This window comes from Montipora foliosa, chromosome 5, assembly GCF_036669935.1.
Source record: "Montipora foliosa isolate CH-2021 chromosome 5, ASM3666993v2, whole genome shotgun sequence".
Lineage (NCBI taxonomy): Eukaryota > Metazoa > Cnidaria > Anthozoa > Scleractinia > Acroporidae > Montipora > Montipora foliosa.
This window is the reverse complement of record NC_090873.1, coordinates 45,737,425-45,763,153: the sequence shown is the minus strand read 5'-3', so window position 1 is coordinate 45,763,153 and position 25,729 is coordinate 45,737,425. Positions and strand designations below refer to the sequence as shown.

The 25,729-nt window shown below is 39.7% G+C and overlaps 1 protein-coding gene across 2 annotated transcripts; it reads right to left on the bottom strand.

Annotated features, from left to right (window-relative positions):
- Nucleotides 1-203: 203 nt before the first annotated feature.
- On the bottom strand, nt 204-25,517 carry LOC138004424 (endoplasmic reticulum-Golgi intermediate compartment protein 3-like). Of its 2 annotated transcripts, XR_011123785.1 has the most exons (16): nt 25,325-25,517; nt 23,256-23,326; nt 21,296-21,383; nt 21,051-21,091; nt 20,818-20,896; nt 19,634-19,674; nt 16,726-16,860; nt 14,854-14,995; nt 11,932-11,963; nt 11,455-11,551; nt 10,271-10,335; nt 4,469-4,547; nt 2,934-2,991; nt 1,541-1,596; nt 540-1,247; nt 204-367 (listed from the first exon to the last, which is right to left on the bottom strand). XR_011123785.1 is itself a non-coding variant. In XM_068850930.1 (15 exons), the coding sequence occupies exons 1-15, from the start codon at nt 25,419-25,421 to the stop codon at nt 1,168-1,170; spliced, it is 1,161 nt and encodes a 386-aa protein (XP_068707031.1). In that variant the 5' UTR covers nt 25,422-25,517; the 3' UTR covers nt 204-1,167. The 2 variants fall into 2 exon arrangements, 1 of the variants encoding a protein (XP_068707031.1); XM_068850930.1 differs by having other exon boundaries at nt 204-1,247.
- Between the last annotated feature and the right edge of the window lie 212 nt (nt 25,518-25,729).

Genomic DNA, 25,729 nt, shown 5'->3' with positions numbered 1-25,729 from the left:
GTAGTGTTCTCCTTTGTTGATCGCAATAATTCAAGTTAGTTTTGCGATGAATACACCGAAGTCCCCGGATTTCTCTTTGCGTGTCTCCTCGTGTCTGCTACTTGTGTATTCCACGCGTATGAGGAAAAAATACTCCGGGAGGAAAAGTCCCCGAATTAAAAACTGCCTTGCTGCTTATTGAGAGAGGAAATTTCAACACAGACTCCAGATCTGAACACGTTTATTTTGAAAGAATTTACAAATTGCTATGGATGACAGTAAAAGTGTCGATAAAACGGCGAATAACCGCTGTGTACTTGGCCTCTTAATTTATTTCATTTTATAAAAGTTAAGATGAGCACCGAAAGTTCTACTTCTAGAACGTAGCCTGTTCCAGGCTCTCAGATAGTGGAGGCGAGGGAACGAGAACGAGCCAAAGAAATCGAGCGGGGTCTGGGTCTCCCGCCCCTCCCCCCCAGACCCCGCTCGATTTCTTTGGCTCGTTCTCGTTCCTTCGCCTCCACTATCTGAAAGCCTGGAACAGGCTACTAGAACGCAGCTCTCGTAACGTATAATGTGATTGGATCGATACCCAAAAGACTAAACAATTGAAACAATGACTTAGACTTAAACAATAGAAGCTGTTTACAATACCCAAACAATAGCAGGTTACGAGAGCTGCTACGTTGCTGCTTTGTTTTCAGCTTGGGTATCAAGCCAATCAAATTCTACGTTACGAGAGCTGCTACACTACAGTCTAGAACATGAACTACAAGGAAGTTGTATTGGTGTTGGTACACGAGAGATTTCGCGTTTTGCCAAAAACCAAAAAGAAACATGTTTGTTATGACATTTAGCAACTTCTTAAAAGTGTGGACAAACGAACTTAAAAGCCACTGTGACGAGTGGAAGCCTCCCGTTTTGCCATTTCACGTAAACGCGATATTCCGCATTGCGTTTGCGTGAAACGGAACCGAAATTTCGTTTTTTCCTTGAGAACAGAATTCACTTGATCTTTGTGGCAAACAGGAGGAAAAAAAGCTTCTTTCATTTTTGACAAAACGCAAATTTCAACCAGACGTTTGCTGCTTGCCTCCCTCTATTTGTTTTTTCTGTCACGCACTCCTTACGTCACGTCATTTGTCACATTAGACGGCGTTACAGAAAATTGATTGATTGATTAATTAATTAGGTCGCTTTTCCCAAGTCTATTTTCTTCTGAAGTGCTTTAGATGAATGATAAATCATGGAATCTATGAGTCCAGCAACTGAAACAAATGGAAATTATCCATATTAGTTAAATATTCTTGGTGTAATTAAAAAATGTCGAGTTTGAGTTCACGTTCACGTTGCAACCAGGCAGGTTCACAATCAGACATTGTTTGACGCCTCTGGTTTGAAACAATTTGAATGTAGCATCAAATGCTACGAACACATTAGATCAAAAGTACTGAACCACGTAAAAAACGCAGAAGAAGTCACTTCATGCGAGAGAAATCCTCGAGTTTCACGCTTATTTCGTACGCTGACAAACAAAACGTAAGTACCAGTTGAAACCTACCGGTAAAAATACCACCAACGATCGCACAAAGACCCGTAAGGAAATGCATGAAGGATCTGAAATTCAAAGAAAAGACAAATAATTTCGCTTTTGTTATGCCTTGTTCTCACACGTGTTTAGGAAAAATCTAAGAGTGGCGAAAAAGATCTTATTTGCATTTCCGATGAAAAAAATTCTACAGAGACCGCTGGGCAATGAACGGACACCTGTTGAGGATCACAAAGGGACGGCGATCGAAGAAGGCCACGCAGTCACAAGTTGATTTCAGCAGGCTCATTAACAGATTTTTTAGCCTGCTGTATAAACGCCAACGCCATTTGCTAAGCCAATCAGAAGCAAAAACAATCACGGCCTGCTTTCTACCGCTTTTTCCCACGCAAGGAGACGGCACCATGTATGAACGTCTAGTCCTGATTGGTTTATTTCACTTTCTGGGTCTGTTGCCACTGTCCGAACGAACTATAAAGGTTTTGTTTTTCCGATAAACAGATGGCAACAAAGCTATATACTATGTACTGTGATAATAATAATAATAATAATAATAATAATAATAATAATAATAATAATGACGATGATGATGATGATGATAATAATAATAATAATAATAATAATAATAATAATAATAATATATAGAGGATATTACATGGCCGCGCGGGGATACGAATTTTATCTTCGAGTGCTGCAAGTATCTCTCACGAGTGAGCGAAGCGAACGAGTGAGAGATACTTTCAGCACTCGAGATTTAAAACAACTTGTTTTGTTCATTTTCGAAAAGATGAAAAAGTGGTCGCCAACCGCTAAAAAACGCATGTTGTGTAACATGAAACAAGATATGAAAGTTATGAAACAAAAATCATGATGTCAAATTTTGCAATAAAAATGTTAATGTCGTAGAGAAGAATTATATTAACACACAAAAGTATCTTACAATGAAGAGGAAGCTCGCGGTTTATTGGCTAATCGTGTTGGTTACCATGACAACACCTATATCCTCACATGTGAAAGATAAAAATGATATGTTCATTGCGCGCGGTGAAGATATGATTTTTTAGTAAAAGGAGAAATCCTGGTATTTCATCAATATCTATATAATAAATAATAAATAATATATAGTATATAATATATACTGTGAAGTCGTTCCTACAATAGGAAGATATTTGTGGAAATGAAAAAGGTCTCCAAACGAATAGATGTGCGGTAAAAACACGCTCCTAGGAGATTCCCTGTTGTTTTGGGACACGCACATAGGGCAAAGAAATATGACAAAAAAAATCATTTCCTGCGAAAGGCGAGACGGAACCGAAGTCGCCACCTCAACCAGCATATCGAACTGATTTACGGATCACAATCGCAACACAAAGCACTGTCCCGCCTTGAAACACGATTAGCTTACCTTCTGTTTTCCGTATACTGAACAACCATTGGAGAAAATTCGTACAGAACAAAAACACCTGAAAAAGGGAGAGAAAATATAAGAACAAATGTCGGACTAACAAGCCATCTCTTTCATGGCAATCGACATTTGAGAAGATCTTCCATCTTCACTTAAAAATAAAAGTGTAGTTTCGTTTCCCAAAGACGTTAAACGTTACCTGTTGTCAAAACAAGAAAGGAAACAGGTCTCTTTTATCTTCAATTTCGTTGTCGAAATTAGTTCTTCTGTTTTCACTTGCTATTCTTTTTGGAACCTTATATGTAAGGGGAAGCTAACTAGAAAACCAATTAGGTTAACTTAGCTCCCAGCTCGAACTTTCTTTTAACCTTATTACTGGGTTGCCAAACCCAGTCGGAATCTGGGTTTCATTTCGTGTTTTTTTTTCCAGTGTTGTAATGTCCTTCATTGTATTTTCTTCTCGAGCTAATAAAAGATTATCATTAGGAAAATGATTATTATCATCACCTTCGTGAAGATCAAACAAGCGAGGGCACACAAAATTACCTATCACGAGGAGACGTGGTAAGTTTGCGCGCACGCGTCTTCCCCGATCGCTTCACTATCATTTCCAAGAATAAGGGGGCAGGCAGATCGCAGAGGAAAGACGAGTAACGAGACTAAGGCATAGTTCTAGTTTTAAGAATCGACTGTTTCAGGTTGGTAAAGGAAAACCGTTCTCAATTTTGGTTTCTTAATGTTTCCATCCAGCAACAAATCAAGTCGAAAATCATGAATGAGTGTATTCGCATGTTTGCAAATATGTCAAGAGCTGGTTCCACCTCTCGATGACGATCGCGGAAAAGCCCTGTGATGACTCTTGAGCCACGGGCAAAAACCGGAAGTGAACATTTCGCACCCTACTCCCGTAGTTTCTCTAAGATTTTAAACTGAGCGTCTCTAACAGAGAAAAGATACCCAGCTAGGTCACTGAGGTAGCATCAAAACAAGTTAAAATGAAAAACAGCGCTTTTTCCGGTTGTCATTCATGGTTCAGAAACGTCTCGTGCATTTAAGCTCTCTATATGTCATGTTATGTGAAGTTCCATCTCCTAGGGAGGTAGAAGGTCATGTGATACATCATGTGATACATCACATGATAGTCTTCGAGCAGAAGCACGTGGTGGGGCCCCCAGTTGAGTTCCCTTCCACGAAGAATGCCATTTGTAGAGCCTGTCTACGTTATGCCCAAAGGACATCTCGGCCCTCGCAGTAACAACTGACAACGCTATTTGACCGCCAGCCGTTGATCCCTAAAATGAATTCTTCCGCCTGACCCATCTGCTATTTCACCGGTGCTAGATATGATATTCTAATTGCTGAAGAATAGCTGACATCTCCCCTGCTGCCAGGAGCCAACCTCTTGTATTTGAAGGAAAACCGCGTTTCAAGCAATGGTAGGAAAAAACTTAATCTGATCGGCCTGCGTGAGATGGCTTGGTCAAACAGAACACGTCGTGGTCGTTGCAATATAGCAGCGGTGCAGCATTACTGACCTGGGAGACCGTGTTCACCCGAGACTTGACGCACAACTCTCTTATGCTTCGTCACTGAAAATTGATTAGTGTTTACAACCTGCGTAATTAACCAATAAATATGAAGATATTAGCATAGGGAGTTTATTTCGGAACTCATGAAAATCTGATCAAGCTGTTTGCATACCATTCCGGGATACATAAATTGCACGGGAATTAAAACAACAAAAGTACCTTCGATACCCCTCCCATCCAACTCTTGTCTTAAGTTACCTTCCCCTCCCTGCTGCGAAGGCAAACAGAAGAATACCAGCGCTCGGGGGGAACAGGACTGAAAATATATCAGAGAGAGAACGCAACCTACCCTTGTAACTCTTTCGTGATTGCAATTTTTTTATTTTTTTGTAATGTGTAATTTGTTTACTCACGGAACACTCAGGAGCTCGTTCAACATGTATCTGTGATTCCGGATACAAACTCAGCCCACACATGACGCCGGGACCTGGAATGGAACCCGGGCCACACTGGTGCGAGGCCAGTGCTCTCACCACTACGCCACCCCTGCTTCCCCTCCCCTATTTTACGATTAATAGAGAGAGTAAGCATGGCGTTTACGTGAAGCGGTAAAACGCGAAACGGCGGGGTGCTGCTTGTCATAGAAGCATGAAAATTATGTTATTCTCTGTAGTCGGATGTCGATGGAGTTTATTCTCGTTATTCACACACCGCGTGCTTGTGTGTGCTCTCTACCCTTGCGTAATGTGCTAACCTACTTATATATGCATATGGGAAATGTAGAATACAATAGGTGCTAATTAGGTGCCGCTATGTTACATGCATAATGTGCCAACCTACTTGCATATGCGTATGCGAAATGTAATATACAATAGGTGCTAATTTGGTGCCACTATGTTACATCCCCTTCTCTTAAAACTATAATAATTAAATGGAAAACAAACAATATCACAATATCTTCATTCGGGCCAATATATCTTGTCCATATGTTGACAACGAATAAAACTGGTAACAATATATATATATATATATATATATATATATATATAGGGATTTTCTGTCCAGTGTTTATGTATCATACTAATATAAACTATTAAAGCAAGCGTCAGAGATAAAGTCTTTCCGGTGCCCGGATTTCACGTCCCGCGCGGGATTTTCTTGGTCCTTTCTCGGCCTCTCCTGTTACACTAGAACATTGTGGATTGGAGCTTGAGGGCTGTATAGTCAACTTGCCACTTGATGGGTCATTTGCTGAATTGCCTGCCGCAGTGGATTCTCGTAGAATGGCGCTTGAATATTGTGCAGTCATGCTTCTTTGGGACATGGAATCCGAAGAGTTGTTTGCCGAATTGTTGGAAGCATTATTCGGTCTGAGATGGATTCTATTCCTTCTCAATTGGGCACCAGTTCCAGTTTCTATGAGATATGAGCGGGGTGTCTCTCCCCGATCTATGACCCTAGCAGGATTCCATGTCTTTCTCACAGGGTCTTGTACATAGATAGCTTGGTCTCTGTGTAATTCAGGGAGCTCCTTGGTGTGTCTGTTGTAATAGTGGCATTGGTTGTCTTGTCTCGCTTTGAGCCAATTTCTAACTTCCTCTTGGTTCTTTGATGGCTGGATCTTACCAGGAAGTGTGGATTTAAATACTCGGCCATTCAGTAATTCAGCTGGTGACGGTATATTGGAACTCAGGGGCGTTGTTCGTAGAGCCAGCAGGGCTAGATCTATGTCTTCTTTAGTCTCTCTGCATTTCAGGATCGTCTTCTTAACCGTTTGGACTTGACGTTCAACGAACCCATGGCCACGTGGGTAATGTGGAGATGACGTCACAATTTCAAACCCGTACTGGCTTGCCAGTTGATGGACCTCGCCGGATGTAAACTGAGTGCCGTTGTCGCATTGAAGAGATTCTGGGATTCCATTTTCTGCGAATAGCATTTTCATTTCATTAACAACAGCCCCGGATGTAAGATTTTGAAGTTTCTTGACAAATGGGAACTTGGAATAATAGTCGACAACTATGAGGAACCACGACTGTTGAGCGTAGAAAAGGTCTGCGCTCAGTGTTTTCCACCGTCTTGAAGGGATCTCTGTTGGTATCATTGGCTCCTTTTGCTGGGAATTGTGGTACTTCTGGCAGACACAACATGAGTTTACAAGGTTTTCAATTTCTTTGTATATGCCTGGCCAGTAAACACAGGATTTGGCTCGTAGCTTGCATTTTTCCATACCAAAGTGCCCTCCGTGGATTTGCTGCAAGATGTTGCCTCTCAAGGATTCAGGTACTATAACACGGCTTCCAAGAAGTATCAGCCCATCTTCTACTGATATGTCATCTCGTAGGGGCCAGTATGGTTTTAGCGCCGAAATGATTTTCTTCCCACTGTCAGGCCAACCTTGCATAACTTTGTGGGCTAGAAGCTGCAGGGTTTCATCTTTCGCAGTTTCCTTTTTGAACTCTTCCATTTTGACTGGGGTGATTCTGATTAGATGGTGAACTTTCACATTCATGTCCGACACTTCAAATTCATCCAACGGCGAAAGGCGTGACAGGGCGTCAGCTGTAACCATTTCTCTTCCTGGAAGATATTTAATGACGCAGTCGTAAGGTTGTAAACGCAACAGCATTCTTTGAAGGCGTGGAGGTGCTTGCATCAGGTTCTTTTTATGGATCTGTTCCAGGGGACGATGGTCTGTTTTAACCACGAACGATCTTCCATAGAGATACGAATGGAATTTTTCGCAGCCGTATACCACTGCCAATAGTTCCCGTTCGATATTAGCATATCTGGTCTCCGCAGGGGTAAGTGCTTTCGATGCAAAGGCTATTGGCTTGTCGTTTTGGAAGAGAGCTGCGCCCAAGCCCTTAATTGATGCATCAACATGGAGGACAACTGGTTCCTTTCTGTCATAGTAGGCCAAGGTCGTTGTGGTACATATCAATGCCTTCACCTTCTCAAAGGCTTTCGAATGTGATGGATTCCATGTGAAATCAACGTTCTCCTTTAAGAGGTTTCTTAAGGGGGCAGTGTGGTCAGCTAAATTGGGGATGAATGAGCTCATGTAGGTTGCCATCCCCAAAAAGGTGTGAAGCTCCTTCTTGTCTTTAGGCGGTTCTAAACTTTCTATGGCTCTGACTTTATCTGGGCTGGGTTTGACACCGTCTGGTGTGTAGAGCATACCAAAGAAATTGCACTCCTTTGTTTTGATAACGCACTTCTCGTCATTGAGCTTGATGCCGGCCTGTCTGGTACGTTCCATGGTTTCATGCAGGTGTAAGTCATGCTCTTTATCGTTCTTTCCATAGACTGTGACGTCATCTGCAATACCAATGGCTCCCAGGCAATCACGATACGTCTCATCAATCTTGAACTGGAAAATATCTTGACTCATTCGTAGGCCAAACGGCATTCTGAGGAAACGATACCGACCAAATGGTGTATTGAAGGTTGTCAGGTACGAGGACTCGTCATCTAGTTTGACATTCCAATAGCCATTGCGAGCGTCGAGCTTACTAAAAAGCTTTGCTCCTGATAATTTGGGTGTGATTTCCTCTAGAGTGGGTATGGGATGATGTTCTCTTTTGATCGCCTTATTCAGGTCTTTGGGATCGAGGCATAACCGAAGTCGCCCATTTTCTTTTTCTCTAATGACCAGGGAGTTGACCCAATCCGTAGGTTGGGTTACTTTCGCAATGATATCTTGGCTTTCCATCTCGCGTAATTCGGCTTGTAATTTGTCTTTCAACTCTATAGGTACTTTGCGGGGTGCATGGACCACCGGTGATACTTCAGGATCCAGTGTGATGTGGTATGTGTAGTCATCAAAACATCCAACTGTACCATTGAAACATTCTGGGTACATATCCATCAGCTCTTGTTTACTTGTGATTGATGGCCGCTCTTCTAGTGGTATATGACTTCCAATGTAACTCGAGTTTTTCTTGCAAGTACCCGGATTTTGAGCTGGAGAATTGAAGCTGCTATTTGGATCAGCCTGGTTTAATTGATTTGTTCCTAGCGTACAGTGGAGGGAGACTAGTTTTAGTGCAATGCACGCTTTTAGACCGAGGATAGCTGGCCCTGAAGTATCCGTGACGTAGAAAATGCAGTTAATCTTCTTCTCTTTGTACTTGCACAAGATGTTTATAGTGCCAAGCTGCTTAATTACAGAGCCACCGTATGCTGAGAGGACGGCTTCATTCTTTTCCAGTACTTCTGGTTTGAGGTTTCCTTCGTCATCAAACTTCTCTGGGGCGATTATGCGAAGTAGCCTGATAGGCAAAACATTGCTCTGTGCACCTGTGTCCACCTTGCACTGGAGATTAATTTTCCGCTTCTTTTCAGGCTGGGTTATTTCCAGTGTTGCAAACACTTCATCGCGTGTGTCATGTGTCATCGAATGTTGCGTGTCTTCTATGGTGTTAACCTCGATTGTGCTAATTGTGAGAATTTCATCATTGTCTTCATCGCCCCTGTCTTCAATCGTGTGAATAGATTTTTTGAAAACCGGCTTTCTTCCTTGGATAAATTGTTTCCGTTTACTGGATCGGCAGACAGATTGCCAATGATTAGCTTTGCCGCATTTTCGACATAGTGTACCGTAGGCTGGACATTTGTTCCTCGGGTGTTGTTTTCCGCAGTTGTTACAGGATTCCCTTTCTTGTTCCTTATGAATGGCATCTACACTTCTATCCTCTTGATGGCTTTCGCTACTTCCTGCCAATGTCTTCATATGTTTACTTGTCGCCTCGTGGCTTCTTGCAATCTCGATAGCGCCTGCAAGGGTCAATGATTTGTCTCGGCCTATGAGGGACTTCTGGACATCGGGGTTTTTTGACCCCCAAATAAGCTGATCTAGAACTCTGTCTTCGACTTCGGTGCTGTCGCGAAATTGACATTTTGCTGCTAGGTTTTTTAATCTTGAGATAAAATCATCCACTGGCTCGCTTTGTTCTTGTCGCATTCCTTGTAGTGTGTATCTGTGAATTCGATGACTCGTCTTCGGTTCCAATTGATTCTCGAACCGTTCGAAAATAATGGCAGGTTTTTTCCTCTCTTCCTCCTTTGTGAATGTCCAACTGTTGTAAATATCCAGACCTTTTTCACCCGACCAGAGTAAAATATAGCTCACTTTTTCTTCGTCATCGGCGTCTTTGAGAACGCTTGAGAACATAAGCTGACATTTTTGTTTGAATCTTGCGAATGCAATTATCGGATCAGGAGCGTCCCAGTTCATCTGTGGCGACGCAAAAGACGTTGCTGTTGCCATAATTCGTTTCTGCTGGCCTCTTTCGATTTGACTCTAGTGATTATTCTTGTAAAATGCTGCCACCATGTAGTCGGATGTCGATGGAGTTTATTCTCGTTATTCACACACCGCGTGCTTGTGTGTGCTCTCTACCCTTGCATAATGTGCTAACCTACTTATATATGCATATGGGAAATGTAGAATACAATAGGTGCTAATTAGGTGCCGCTATGTTACATGCATAATGTGCCAACCTACTTGCATATGCGTATGCGAAATGTAATATACAATAGGTGCTAATTTGGTGCCACTATGTTACATTCTCTCTTTTGAAAAGTTAATCGATACCTGCTGCCAACACGCAAGAAATGAGCTCATATCAAAAGAGTTTCTTCCATTTTTGGCAAAACGCAAATTTTAGTACGACGTTTGCCGTTTGCTTGATGCTTAATCTCTCAAATACTTTGAATTTGACTCTAACTCAGAGAGAAAGGGGCAGAAAACCGAGTTGTACTGAGTTTTGAGTACGAGAACATTTCGAAAAACTTCGTACTCACCTCGCCATTCAACTTGCGGTATGTCGTTGGAACAATCTTTACAAAATATTGGTACATAAGTCCACCTAAAAATAATTAAATGGAAGTAATAATTACGAACAACCTCCTATCTTAATGAGTTTGAAAAATATTGTCCCACAAACAGCGAGACGAATACAGTAGTCATGTAACCATGCCGACAACATTTCCGCGATTGCTTGGAGTTTGCAATGCTGCGCCTCGCTATTTTGATTAAAAATCGCGGCCAATCAGAGGCCAAAGACTTGCTCGCTCGCGTTTTCCCGCACTTTTGCACCGGCTGCATCTATTTCATTTGCGTTGCGATTGGATCATTTGATTTCCTACGATTACCGTGATTGGTCAAGGAAGTTGCTCTAGTTTAACGGTTTTCATGTACTAATAAGGAGCCTCGAACCAGTTTCGACGATTCCAAGTGACGCTCTTATTAGAAGGGTCGGCACCACGACGTTGTATCATGTATTGGCAATATTGTGGTACCAAATGAAACACAAATTATTGCTGAACAAGATACAGTCATTATTGTGACATCATATGTCACCGTGGCAACGGGCAAGCCCCGCAAAAACACCCTTTATTTTGTCTTTAGTTGCTTTTTCTCAAAAAACGAACTCGGTGACCCCCATTTGTTATTTTTGACAAGTAATCAGAGGGGCATGATGACTTTCTGCAAAGTTTTAAAAAATTCTGTTAAGTGGATTCAGAGCCACCTCAATTTTGTGATTTTTTTAAGGTAGCTCTAAATCCTCTACACAGAATTTTTTTAAAACTATGCCGAAAGTTTCATCGTGGCCTTCTTATCACATTTCAGCAATAAAAAAGGGGGATCACCGAGTTCGTTTTTGAGATATAGGCAACTAAATCCAAAATATTGGGTGTTTTTGCTGGGCTTTCCTGTTGCCAAGGTAACTTATTACATCACAATAATGATCACATCTTGTTTGGAAATAATCGGTGTTTCATATGGTACCATAACATTGCTGTTATGTAATACAGTGTTGTAGCGTTATTGTACATCTTGGTAAGCTATAACTGACGCGTCATAGGATACCACAGCCATTCCGTGAAACGAGGTTGTAGAGTCGCGGCATTCTAATAGGACATTCTTGAAATTGCTGAAACTGGTTTGTGCCACCTTGAAATCTTTGAGATATATTTATACTTACTATCTTGAGCAGCTACAAATGTATCGTCTAGAGGATGTTTAATTCCAGGGTATTCATGGCCAAATGACAAATGACGGATATGATGGGTTAGGTTAAACTGCAAAGAAAGTAACAAGATAGGTGAACATCCCCTTCTATTCACCAAATTCATTTTTACATGAAAACCACTTTAACAGTTCTACGCATGGCACAAAGCCTGAAAACGGGCCTTTCTGTCTATCTCTCTGCGCAGCCTCACCTGCTAAGATTTAAGTAGCTGTGCCACTGGACATTGAAGAATGTTTCTATTTTAGTGACGGTTCCATGACATCACATTCATGGTTACAAAGGCTATAACATGATGAATTTCGTGTGCAAGCCATGTGCCCTAATTTTTTTCGTATTTGAATTTCAGGAAAGGCTGATCTAAATTTTTTACATCAAGTAAAAAGTAGCACAAGCTGTCTTCTGCTTTACGCAAAAAGGCATTCAACTCACCTGAGTGGAACCAAAAGGTTGCAAATCATGCACTGTTGAATAAGAAACAAAAAAATATATATCTGATTACAACCTTCAATCACAATGTCACACATTCACGATAAATACAAACTCAATGGAAGCTGACCTCAACCAGTTTATGTCAATGAAGTTAGTTTCAAAATTGTGCAAGAACAAGTGAACAGTTGCATGGTTCAGGAGAATTGTTTGTTTGGTTGATTTCAGGTTAAAAAAAAATGACCTTGAGGCTTGACACTGCTTCAATACCAATAACATCAGTTGAGAGAAACTGTAATTTCAGTTGAGGAATTCGGTGGGTTTCTTACTTAAAGACTGAACCTTTTAACCCTTAAGATATTTTTAGTAGGAAGAAGATGGCAACTTAGGGAAGATAATTACATTAACTAACATAACTTTCATTATATAATGGGCCACTGAAACACAAAGAGCCCTTCCATTTGGCAGCCAAGAAGGCTCTCTTTGGCATATTTAAAAAGGACGTAGTTTTTGAGTGCACAACAACAGGTGACATCAATAACTGTGCACAGAAGCGTTTAATTCTGGTTTAGAGCTGGGGTTTTTTTTTTAGTTTAAAAATATCCTCATTTGGAGGTAACATAGCTTGTGCTTTTTCCCGCGTGTGCAGGTTTGATCTTACTTTTGTCCATATTTGGGCATAAGATTTAAATGGTGTCCTAAAACCCCACCCTCACGTCAGACCTTTTGCTTGACGACAACACTTTCGACCAGTGCCAAAATACAACTGTTTTGCAGTCTACCTTTTGTATATCACACATAAAGATTCTTTGATGTGCTAATCAGAAATGTGTGCGCGTCAATTTGTTCTCAAGCAGTGCACGGAATGCCCTGCGGCCAAAAGAAAAAGGCACAGTCACGTCTAAATCCACCTTCCTCTACCAAAAAAGTTTCAACTTAACACAAATTGTGAAAATTGATGAAATGCATACTGAGCATACTTACTGAGCCTGCAAACTTTGCAGGCTCAGTATCCATTGCATCAAGAATTTCATTTCCATGGGTGACATCATAGATTTCCCAATGTCAGGGGTAATTGAGTAAAATGATGAATTTAACCCAGTCTGAGCAGAACACTACAGTAGCTGTGATTTTAAATAAAATAATATTTAGTAAATAAAATTATGTCATTTAAGTAAAAATAAAATTGTCATTTTTAAGCATTTAAACAGTGCAAGTGCCATTTTAAATTTAGATTTAAATTATTATTATTAATTTTGTTATGCACTATCATTATTTCCCTCACTTTTATTCATGTGGTTTTAGGTTTAAAACAACTGCAACAAATTACTTACTATTGAGTTTTATTATATTTCCCCCTGAGCTTAACTTGAGAATGGCAACTGCAAAGTGCAAAACCGTTTCATGTTAGACCTCACTTATTCTTTTAAGCCTGCTGTCCATACATGTACATCCGGTGCAACCTTAGAAGGTGTTCTTTGCCAAAATCTGAAGCTGTGACAGTCTTTATCAACCTACATTTCCATTCTATATATTAATTCTAATGGTAAAGAAACTATTATTAAATTATGCATAAAAAGTGTGCAAGTGTTTCTTTCAAGTTTAATTCGACAAAACATGACACCTGTGCAACAAGAAATTTAAAAACTCATTAATAATTCATGAGCCTAACAGCCTATCAAAACACTGATAAAACGTCACGTGCATGAGCTTTATATCCTGATAAAACACTCCTCGTTAGTATTCTTTATATAAAGAATACTAATAAGGCATAGCTTGTTTTTCTTGTATGCTAATATTCACCTCTCACAATTTGAACCATTGTTTGGAGTCCAGAGGGACACGCTCTTTGTGGTATGTTGTTAAGCCATTCAAAAAACTTGCAGCATGTGTTTTATCGGGTCTAAAAACACTCGGCTATGCCTCGTGTTTTTAAACCTCAATAAAACACTGCTGCTCATTTTTTAAACATGACATAATACGCAAGGTGTTGCAAAATGGGCCACACTCCCCACAGACAGACATCTCCATTAAAAATAGTATTTTTAAGGTCCAAATGTTATTACAGTCAAATTCAACATTTCTGATATCCAAACAATGTGCTGCAGACTCCCAACTAAACAAGGGCCATCATAATGCGAATCACAATTCCAGGAAGTTACACAGTTTTCAAGTACAATCAATTTGGGTCAATGTTCCAGATATTGGAAAAGGATCTCAACTACCAAAACGGGTTATGGCTAAAACAGCTCATCCTACAGTGTAATAGAACCTGACCTACATTGTTACGTTCTGCTCAGACGGACCATTGTCATGCAAGCAGTGTTTTTAAAAAATGTTATATCAAAGTTTATGATAAGTATGCACAATTTATTCAGACCTCTTGTTTTCACGTACAAAATGAAATTATTGCTAAATACCAAGGTATGTATAAAAGAAGTCTTCTGCACAAAAATTTAATGTTTAATTTTGAAACTCATGGATCAAATAAAATGAGATGCAATTTTATTGTTTTATTCATTTATCAGATGGATCTACTGATTTATGTTTTAACCTTGTATTAGACCACAATTAGTCTCTAATTTGGGTGACAGATTGCAGGCGGGCAGGCGAAATACACGCTGAAGGGCGACATTGCAAGGAGACACAATGCAAGGGGAGCGTGCATACATGTGTGTTTTGCCACCCCACAATCCATTGCCGAAATTTGAGACTACTTGAAGTCTAACCAGTATTATAAGTTTATTTTCTCTTTAATTTGCTATTACAATTGAATTTTGTAGAACTTTCAATAATGTTATTTAAGTTATAATCATTGCGAGACAAGCTTTTTTTTGTTTTAATTTCCTCTAAATTTTAAACATGAACAACATTTGTTTCGCATTTTGTGATGCTAAAAATATTAAATGACCCGTAAAATCTCACCATGGACATGATGTTGTTGAAAACTTTTTCCTGGAGCAAAGTGAAAATTTCCCGCAACCTTGTTTACTTCCAAATGTCCAGTCACTAAACAGCCTTCATTCTTCTGTGATTTTAGTTTGTCTTTCCAACCTTCTCTCACACACTGCAAAAAAGAATAATATCAGTGGCCCAATGCCGCTAAAAATCTGGCCTTCCCTAAAAACTATTTCCTAGTAAACCAAGTTCCTACATCATATGCAGGAGACTAGGAAAGGATCCTGAAAGCCTGTCCAAGTTTTAGTAATAGTAAGAATGATTATGATGATAATGTTGGATGATGGATAGGGGATGATCGATGGTGGATGATTGATGGTGATGATGATGAAGATGATGATGATGATACATGATGAGGAGGACGAAAAGGGTGAATGAGGATATTTATGTTCTGAAAATCTCAACCATAAGAGGGTTGATTTGCAGTAGTATCTGTGGCTCTGCACCTGTACATAGCTAAAGATACAATATTAAGGGGGCAGGGGGGGGGAGGGGAGGGGGAGGGGTGGGCCACCTAACTACAGAAAGACAGTGGTTGCTTTATAGGAAGCTTTTTATTTAAGAGCCCTACGAAAAGGTTGTAAGGATGGTTCCTTGAAGTAACTTTGTCACTGGAAATCTGACATCACTTCAATCAGAAGGTGCATGCAACTAGTCCTGGCAGTTCTCTGCCATGTGTTACAGCGAAAAACATGTAAAAACTCTCAGGAAACGAAAGGAAGAGGTGGTTTTTTCTCAGGAAGGGAACCGTCCCCACATTTTTTGTAAACTGTACCATGGAATTTCTATTTTGAAAAGTGTGTCAAAGGAGGGCCTTATGATGTCATAATTGTTTTGAGAAATAACTTTTTTAAAATCCATGCCACAGATTTTGGGTTAGACTGTTCTCATACAGTTGCGTTAAAAATCAGTGAAAAACATAGTTAACTCGCTCAGTTTTTAGACATTTTCTGTTTTGGTCACGTGATTTACCAAATACAGTTGTGAGTTGAAGCAAAGAAAAAATGGTAACTGTAGAGTTTAAGGGACTCGAGAAATGATTATTCGAAGGGGTCCATAGCAAAAGTTTGGTTAAGAGCCACCCCCCCCCCCCCCTTTAGTATACTAAAATACACGCCCACCCTTCAACCACACAAATCATCTCTGTCTTAGTCAGAGATTATGTGGGATTTCACTATCCAGACTGACAAGAAGATGCCACACAACAGACCCGACATTGTAGTTGTTGAGAAGACCAACAAGATATGCCATATTAATTATGTAGCATGCCCAGGTGATTGCAGAATCGCTCTGAAGTAGAACGAAAGAGTCAACAAATACCGGGATTTAGCAATTGAGATCAAAAGCCTCTGGCACTTGAACAAAAGTTGTAATCACCCCGATTGTCATAGGGCACTGGGGAGTTTCACAGTCAAGCTTGAAAAGTATATGGCAGATATCCACATTCGGCTTATTAGACCCATACGATGCAGAAGACTGTTCTTTTCGATTGGGATCAGCATAGATCCTATGAAGAGTTCTGGAATGCTGAGGCGGCTTGAAGTTGCTTGTACCAGAACCTCCAGCAGAACATTGCTGCGATAGTGGTATTAATGATAATAATAATAGAGATAGAGATAGACTTCCTCTAATGTAAAAATTTGCAATATCAGCATTGAGCAGCATTTGGGAGAGGAGAAATAAACTCCTTGGTTAATTTTTAATCTGGGATTAGCGTTAATCGGCTTTTGAACAACCAGGCCCTGGGTTCCTGTCATACAAGGATTTTGTACAGTGTATTGATATGCACTACTGTAACAACAATACTTTGTTGCACAGTCAACACGTCTGTTATGGTACCTGTTTGATATTGTCAACTTCAGATAAAGCCCAGCCTTTTTTCCTGTAAGCTTCTCTAACGTCCTCACAATTGTTACAACAAGGCTGACCAGGTGTCTCTGCTCCATAACAAGATTCACATCTGCTGGGATCAAGCTGCAAAAAAACCCCACCAAATACATTTTTCAATTCTTTGTTTCAGGTACAGGGTTCTCAATAAGTTTTGGAGTAGACGGCTTAAATATAAAAGTAGGCGGCGGGAGAAGCGAGTGCCACTTGTTTATAGCAAGTTTATGACCGAAAAGTAGACGGCTCTAAATTTAAAGTAGCCGGTTTTTTAGCCGGCTGCCGGCACTTAATGAGAACCCTGCAGGTAGGAAAAGGGAGGGGTTTAAGAATTTTCAAATTTTGCTTTTATGGACAATACGTTTAAATGGAAAAAAAAGAACGACATGATCCAGTGTCATGACCGAAAACTTAGGCGAATTGTCCATTTAATCCCACTTCTCCCTCATCCTGACAATCAGATTGGTTTTTTAACACAGGAATGTAAATTAAGGAAAACAGATCGACAGGTGATTTTTTTTTCCTCAAGTAAAAGTAATGGTCATGTTAACCTTCTGATTGTCAATCCTCAGTTTCCTCAAATAAACCTGAGTCCCTCACCACCACCCCCCCCCCCCCCCATCCCAAAAAAAAAAAAAACAAAACAAAACAAAACAAAACAAAACGAATAAAACCAAACCACTGACTGGAAGTTTATTATGCTTTTATATTCATTTGATAACGGTAATGCAAAACTCTTGGATCATTCTAATGGTGCTATTGTAATTTGTACCATGTGCTATGTGGCATCACCATAATCAGTTCCTGCTGCTAGTTATAGCACTTTTGAAAGCCAAATGACACATACACTACATATATGTAAGAGTTTGGCTGGCAGTTTGAATTTGACCTGTAACAACTGTTCACCGGACAATGCATAGTTGGTTTCTTTGCAAGATACGTTAACACTTTATTAACCGATCATTGATTTAGAAATGATTAGTGAACTAAGTAATGTTAAAAGTTTTACAGAATGTTAACTTTAGCCAAAATTACCTCATCCAATTACAAACGTTTTCATGTATGCATGTGCTATTAAGCTTTGGTGTATAATTCATGGTTTCTTTTGCAAATGGGTCATTGACAAACACTGGCAATAATTCTTTGTTACAATAACAAACATTGCCAGAGTGTCAAGCCACTGTATTTTTTCAAGATTGGAAACTACGAGTCCTGAATAAGGGCTATCACCCCTTGTATCTCGCACATGGCTGGTGACTTGCTGTTGAGTACAACTGTATGTTTGCATTACATTGTTGCTTTTGAAATGTGGCTGCAGGGATCCATACTCATTTTTTATTGAAGTCGTCAGTCAGGCAAGTACGTCTTATGATATACTTGACTGGACAATTTTTGGGTTGCCCGGGCAAAAATGTGGACGTATAGAAAATGGTCGATAAATTAAATTACCAGGGTTGTCAATAAGATTTGAAGTAGGTGGAGAAATTGTGAAAGTAGACGGCACTGGGGGCCATAGGCCCCCGCATAGGCGAGGAATCTGGGGGCCGCCCAGGCCCCCAGCGGGGTACAGGGGCAGAGCCCCGTTGGGGGTCCAGGGGGCGAAGCCCCCGTAAGCAAAATGAGTTTGACTTATTGACATTGACAAAAATTGTCTTTCCTCAGAGTAATTATAACAAGTCTCACTTCCTGAAAAGAACATTATTTCCTCTATGTGGAAAACGAAGACAGTCCAGCCGTAATCCAGGCAGATTTGTCACCAATCTTTCTCTTCTGTCCATTCAACATAGCGGAGAGCAGAATTGATCGCGTTGTTTTTCCGTACACGTGTTGAGTAAATTATAATAGAACTCGTTTAAAATCACCCAACAAGCAAAGAGGGGACAAAATATCACCAAAAACCCCTTTTATTGATGACTGCCTTCAGGATATATTGAATGTTTTCCAAAGTAGCCGGCTCCTTATTGGGGAGTAGCCGCCGGAGTTCGCCACTTGCCGGCTTCTAATGAAATCCCTGAATTACATGTAACTTGAGCATTCGCATTTTATTTTACACTCTCCTGAGAAATTATGAATTTTGACTCTGGAGTAATATGTTAATTTATTTGCACTGTGGGAACCTGATTTTCAGTGGTCCATACAAAACATACTTGAATGTAGAATTTGTACAAGTTACAATTCAATGACCCAAAGTTTCGACGCTCCTGTCTAGTGTCTTCCTTTTATATGCTACCAAGATTTTGTGTTTTTCCTGTTCATAAGCGGCAGGTTCTGCTCTGCTTGTTTTCTTTTTTGCCTGAGGTGGCGAAACAACTTGAAACTAACGCCACATTATGAGCTGAGACCACGAGTCAGTCTATTGCTCTTTGCTAAATGTCTTGCTAACAACCACGCCAGTGGTGAGATGCATGAACATTGAGCCTGCAATCATTTCATGGAAAATACCGCATGGTCAAAGATGGCCCCCAAACTTGAAATTCCATTGCTGAGGAAAGCTGCATCTTTATTCCTTATTTCCTGGAAGTTTCCATTGAACGAAAAGCAATCAGAACGAAAGTACATTCTATATTATGACATTTGATGGCATTCATGAAAAGGCATTAATTAAAACTTCACTTGTCCAATGGACAACCTTTGGAGTTATTACACTCGTCCGGACGGATTTTTACTCATCGGGGACAACCAGATGACTGCGAATCAATGTGGATCCCTGTGGCCATACAAGCTGCATCCTCACCTGATGCATGAATACTTTTAAAATTAATAAAGGCTAAAGTAGGTTTTTGTTACTAAAATGTAAATGTCACAATGTGCCCTAAGATTAAGGCACTAACATACCAGAATGTTGCATTTAAGAAACACAAACCTCAAGTAACTCTTTGGCCTCATGACTCTTATCACCTAAATCTGTTTAAAGATTAAAAATGTAACAAAGGGTTAACCCATTGATTCCTGGGGTAATTCCCATTGATGAGAAAAATCATCTGGCTTTAGACAGAGTAAAATACTCTGGTGTTAGATAGAGTAAAAAAGTCTGGCCGGTTTCAGCCGGTTTAGGCGTCGAGGAGTTAAATTAAGACCTGGTCAAACAGAACATGATAGCAGATGATAGTTAATAGTCTTTGATAGGTGAAACTCTTGACCTTCTTTTCAATCACTGTCATGGACAAACATTAACTACAATTGTACCATGTTCACTTTGAACATCTATCTTTGTGACACTGAAAGTTTTACCTGATTCACCACCCTGTTATTATTGAAAATAACAGTTAGCATTTTTGGTTCTTAATGTTTTCAAGCTGCTGGCCTGGCACTAAAAACCTGAGCAAACACTCCTCCTGCATTACTCAGCTAATAATAACGTAGTACAGAGTTGTCTGTACTCCAACTTATCCAAGGCGATATTCATCATCACAGTACTTGATCAAAATTTTGTGCACATTGTGAGTTCACAACAAATTTTGACCACCGTGATGATGAATATCGTTGTCGATAAGAGTACAGAGAACTTTGAACCAGTCATTTAATGTGTTTTTTACCATGTGACAATATTCAACGCCAAAGAAAATGTTTATTTCAGAGTGAGACCAAGATCATGACAGTAAGAAAGAGCAAGCATTGTCTATAACTTTTTTGCAATCTGATTGGTTTATTTCGCAAAGTGAGCATTGCTGGTTGGCTATTACAATAATTATTGTGTGACAGATTGATGCGAGCACTGGCTATTACAATTTCGTGACACATTGACGTTATCGACAATGGCAAATTTGCCATTTAGATTGTGAGATTACAAGCCTCAGTGGTAAAAACTGTCATTGACCATCATGATAATTTATTTACCAACCATTTGACCCTATGGACGATAGTACTGTTAACGATAGTAGAGTTGAACTTTGCTCTCAAGTAAGCTCCGATCACAATAAAGAAAGGTGTTGCAAACAATGACAACAACCTTGCGATGGAAACAGATTTCAAACAAATGATCCAGACAGAACTTAAGATCTAAAATACAATAATTGCGATCTCAAAAAGATATAAACTTAAGCTGACCTCCTTTTTCTGCATCATCATCAATTGGATTTCCATCTAAATCCATTCTTTTTTTCAATATACTATGCATGACATCAATCTAAACAGTGAAATCAAAGACATCTCTTATAATTAATATTTTATCCTTTTTAACACAATTAACCTGAGTGTCTTAATACTAATTTAATAAGAAAGGAGCTCTAGGAAAGAGAAAACGACTTAACTGAATCAGAATAAATTTAATTTACAACTACCTGTTGTTCACCAGAAACATCCATTGCATCAATACTTAAATCTGAAAAAAGGGAGGAAAATTAACTACTGAAAAAATCAATTAAACACAGTCAACAAATTTGTTGACCTGGAATGGCTTTGTCTAGAGTGCTATCAATTTCTCTCTTTGATTTGTTTTAAATAACAAGTTTCCTCCTGTTCTTACGTACACTGTAAACAGCAAAACAAAACAAGCAATGCATCACAATCATCAAAACATACTTACAGACACAGGGTAATTTTGGAAAAAGAACATCTAGATTTATTCTAAGCTTTTGACCTCTTGATGTATCTACATAAAGTTCAGGTGTCACCTGAAACAAAGACACTAGACTTATCAACTGAATTCAAGGAGGAACTGAAGTGCTTTTAAACATAGTTGTTCAAAGTACAATTTTCATGACATTAGGTGTCATGGAATGACAGTACATAATAATGTTGAAATTGGAAAATGACATTGCTGAGCACACAGACTAGTGTCTCTTTGATTATGAAGAATCTAGTAAATGAACAACCTTGTTTCCCAGGAGTTTTTGCAGCTCAATCTACATGTAACTGGTGTTATGAAAGCATAGGTTCAAATCGTGCTGAGGGCTCTGATTTGACCTGTTGTCTACCATTATGCGCCGATCAACTTGAAACTTCAAAATCCCCCCCTCCCTCTGGGCAAAGCCCAGGCATTTGAACTTTTGAAGATTGGATCGTTCAAATTCCCACCCCCTCAGGCCAAAATGGTGTTCAAATGCTCTACCCTATCGTTGGATTTGTCTGTCATACCCTACTAAAGAACAATCGTCGTCTCCTCCTCCTGTCTTTAATAAAGACCTTTTGAAGACCTTTTTCGTAAGCCAATGACTCACAAATGCTACATTTCTTCCTTTAATTAAACTCTTCCATCTCGTCCAAACACATGTTTTTTAACTGTTAGCAACTTCAGCGCCCAAAAAAAAATCATTTGACACTTCCGGTTCAATTTTCCCCACTCTATGCAGGCAAAGGTCAAATTCCCACTTCCCGCCCACAGAAGATAGTCAAATGCCCGGGGTTTGCCCGAGGGAGAGGGGGGAGGGGATGTTAAAGTTTCGATTTGATTGGTGCATTAGTGCCAGTAGCTTATCATCTGGTCATGGGGTCCTTCAATAAATTGAACTGCATCGTGAAGAGGGACAAGGAAGGGTTACATTTTTGCAAACGTTGGCCATGTAGCACTTATATTTCAACAGACTTGACTATTAGCGGGTAACATGAAGTCCTAGTTTTCTACCCATATGAACCATGTGAGCGTTATTAGCCCTACTAATGCATTGTGAAGAGTTGTATGCAAGACAGTAGTATTAATTACATGTCCTTTTCATCAAATCAATGTTTTGTTTTGAGCAGGAAAATGCTTATTGTTTCTGCCATCAGTCTAATGAACTGTCCCATGTTGTACGCAATTGAAGTGAAAGGTTGTAAAGAGGCAAAAACAATAATATTGCATCATATTTTCTCTATCATCATTGTCATCCAACCTGCTTAAGCTTTTGGCCACATTAACTTGTAGTAGTTTACTGCTAATTAGATTAAATTAAAAGACTCCAGCATATTCTTGGTTTTTTAGCATAATACTCTTAAAGGCAGGGTTGCCAGCGCAGGGGCTGCCAATAATAATTATTACTGTGGCACTGTAGACAAAACTACAGCTGCAATGGTAGCAATGTCCTATTCTTCACAAATTTTGTGGCTTTTTTATGTCCCACAGAGTTGCTAGTTGGCAAGGGCAGGTGAGAAGGGATTTCCTCCAGCTACTACAGTCTACAAACATGAACCGCGGCTCATTTCAGACAGACCCCCTTGCTGCTTCTTTCTTCACCATTCAGTTCCCTGCTGCTTAAAATTCAAATCAAAGTCCCGATAAGTGGTTGTCTATGAGGATTATTTTTAATTTTTAAAGCCCTTTAGCTGCAAGGACTTGAAAGTCTAATCATTTGAAATTTCAGATGTCACCACAAAGGCAGCACTTTCTCCTCAGTTATTTGTAGATTGCAAATGTTTGTCCAACTGAAATGAACTCACGACCCACCAACCAGTAATCTCATGCCCAACCAACTAAGGGCCAACCAGTCCAAAGTCTTACTCAAGAAATTAAAAATGAACAAATGTCACTTGCTAGAATATTAAAAAATTCAATGACTTCAACTCCTTACCTCTGTTGATAAATAGAAACTTAATTCTGATACAAATAGTATAAACATCAGAAAACCACTCACGAGGGTAACTGCAAGGAAATTAATAAGGAATAGTATTTTTTACTTGACTACATCAACTTCATAATTTAAGTACGTGTAAAACAAACTATTCATCTTGAACACTGGATAGAATAAACTTTAAAGTAAGCTCTGAATGGGCACCTGCTATCCTAATCATGTTCGTGGCAGTTCAGTTCATTTTGAATATACCGGTACATTTAATATTAACAACAATAAAGTAATAAAAATTATTATTTGCCCCTCCTCGCAAACTGTTTTGCAAACAGTAGGAAAACAGCAAGAAAGACCCCATCCAAGTACATGTGATTGACGCAAAAATGATGTAGGTGTCCAATTACAGGTATCCAATTTAGAGTTGTTCAGATTGGATACCTGTAATATAATTGGACATCCACACGATCGCACGCCAATTATGCAACAAAAAGGTGCACACAGCACCAATCAGATTCAAAAATTTTGTAATAGTTATGATTATTAAATTTACATTATATCAAGTGAAGCTATGATCCTCGCAGTTGTGAACGCAATTTTCGCGATAGCGTAGAAAGCCTGAAAAATTCAGGACTTCAACGGGGTTTGAACCCGTGACCTTGTGATACCCGTGCGAAGCTCTAACCAACTGAGCTATGAAGCCACTGACATTGGCAGCTGGTCACTTGCGGATTCTAATGTTCCTGTGAGGAATGAATCAACGATGAAATGATATATAAAATGCATCATATATGAACTGCGTCGCACCGATATCGCGAGGTCACAGGTTCAAACCCTGTTGAAGTCCTGAATTTTTCAGGCTTCTCTATGAAATTTCAAAAATTGCTTTCACAACTGTGAGGATCATAGCTTCACTTGATTTCTTATCTGCAGTTCATATATGATCCATGTCATATATCATTTCATCGTTAAAACTAATATACTTATGCACCTATCAATGTTAAGCCCCAGGAGAAGGAAGGGGGGAGGGGGGGAGGGGGGGGTTTGACATTTTCTGAGAAAAAGAGTCAAGCTTCCCACCTCCTGGACAACATAATTGGCCAAAAGTATCAAAAGCCCTCACCCTGGGGCGAGTAAAGGTGGCCAAAATGATAGCCTTTAGACCTTTCTGCACACAATAAGAGTGCAATCTATGTACCACTCACCTTTCATTAAGCCATCTCTCAGGAACGCAGGAAGTTCCTTTGAATGCCTTCTGGGTATTTATCAAGATGGTGGAGTTATTTCCAAGCAACCTTTTCCCCACGGCTTTTCCCTCACTACTTGGAGACGGGAAAAGCCGTGGGAACAAGGTTGATTTCCAAGCCCTCTACATTATCCAAGATGGTGGGCATGTCAAATTCCCCACCCTGGGGATATGTCGTATGATCAAAATCCCCAACCTGGGGGCAGACCTCACAGCCAAACCCCCCTGGGGCTTAACATTGATAGGTGTGCATTATAAGACAGTCTTAAAAAATACCTGCAATGTTGACATTTTACTAATTCTAAGCACCTTTTGCATCCCTGGGGCAGATCCAGGTGTCTACTATTAATTTTCAAGTCATTCAGTCAAATCATGAGTAATGGCGTACATATCACTGCCATGGAGCTAGATGTGCCATACAATTTTGGTTTTCGACAACTAGTGTACCTGTCGTAGGTCAGGTTTATCGTAATTATATATTAAATCAAAGCGCGAAGAATGCCAATATCTCGCTCTCATAGTCTGATTGAGTCAAAACTGTACAGATTAGAAAAGATTCCAAACTCCAAACAAAGAAAAACCACTAATTAGCGATGCATAGTTACAAAACTACTGGGAATTATGCCACGTTTACACAATAAACAAACAAAGTATTCGTGGTCCCTGCAATTCAATAAACGCAAAGAATTTACGCTTTGCAACCGGTCACTTCGAAAGATTTGTACCAAAGAGCTTATTGATTAGCTGACCAAGTCGGGAAGTTATACATAACGAACTCCATTAAAACCGTGAAGACTTGTAAATCCGGCCTGAACGCCTTCTTACTTACCGGTAGCGCCCCCGAAAGTTTTGACTCGAAAATCCTCAAGGGTCTTCGGATAAGCATCAAATCTCTTAAGAGTACTCACAAAGTCTTTAGTTTGCATTTGATTTTTTTAGTTTATGAAGAAAACATTAACTTTTTGTGGGATTTTTAATATGCGTTGTATCCGAACAAGTGAAAAGTGTCGTGAAAAGTATCCTTTTTATTGGGCATGCGCACAGTTTTGTCCGTTTGGGGTTTGCCTCAGTCCTCCCCTGTTAACTCAATATATTGACCATTTTCGAGGGTTTCCTAGAACTTCAAAAGCTTACTAATACTGTATTATGCGAAACGAAACCAAACATAGAACAACGTGTAGAGATAAAAATATCAAGTATCACAACAGTCAGATTTCTCTGTGTGATAACCTGC

What these genes read in the sequence shown, in the direction of transcription:
- LOC138004424 (XM_068850930.1), bottom strand. Translation starts at nt 25,421, where the DNA reads ATGCAAACTAAAGACTTTGTGAGTACTCTTAAGAGATTTGATGCTTAT. An exon ending in GTTTCTATTTATCAACAGAG is followed by an intron (nt 21,384 to 23,255) that starts GTAAGGAGTTGA and finishes TCTTTGTTTCAG; the next exon opens with GTGACACCTGAACTTTATGT. An exon ending in TCAACAACATCATGTCCATG is followed by an intron (nt 11,964 to 14,853) that starts GTGAGATTTTAC and finishes CTTATTCAACAG; the next exon opens with TGCATGATTTGCAACCTTTT.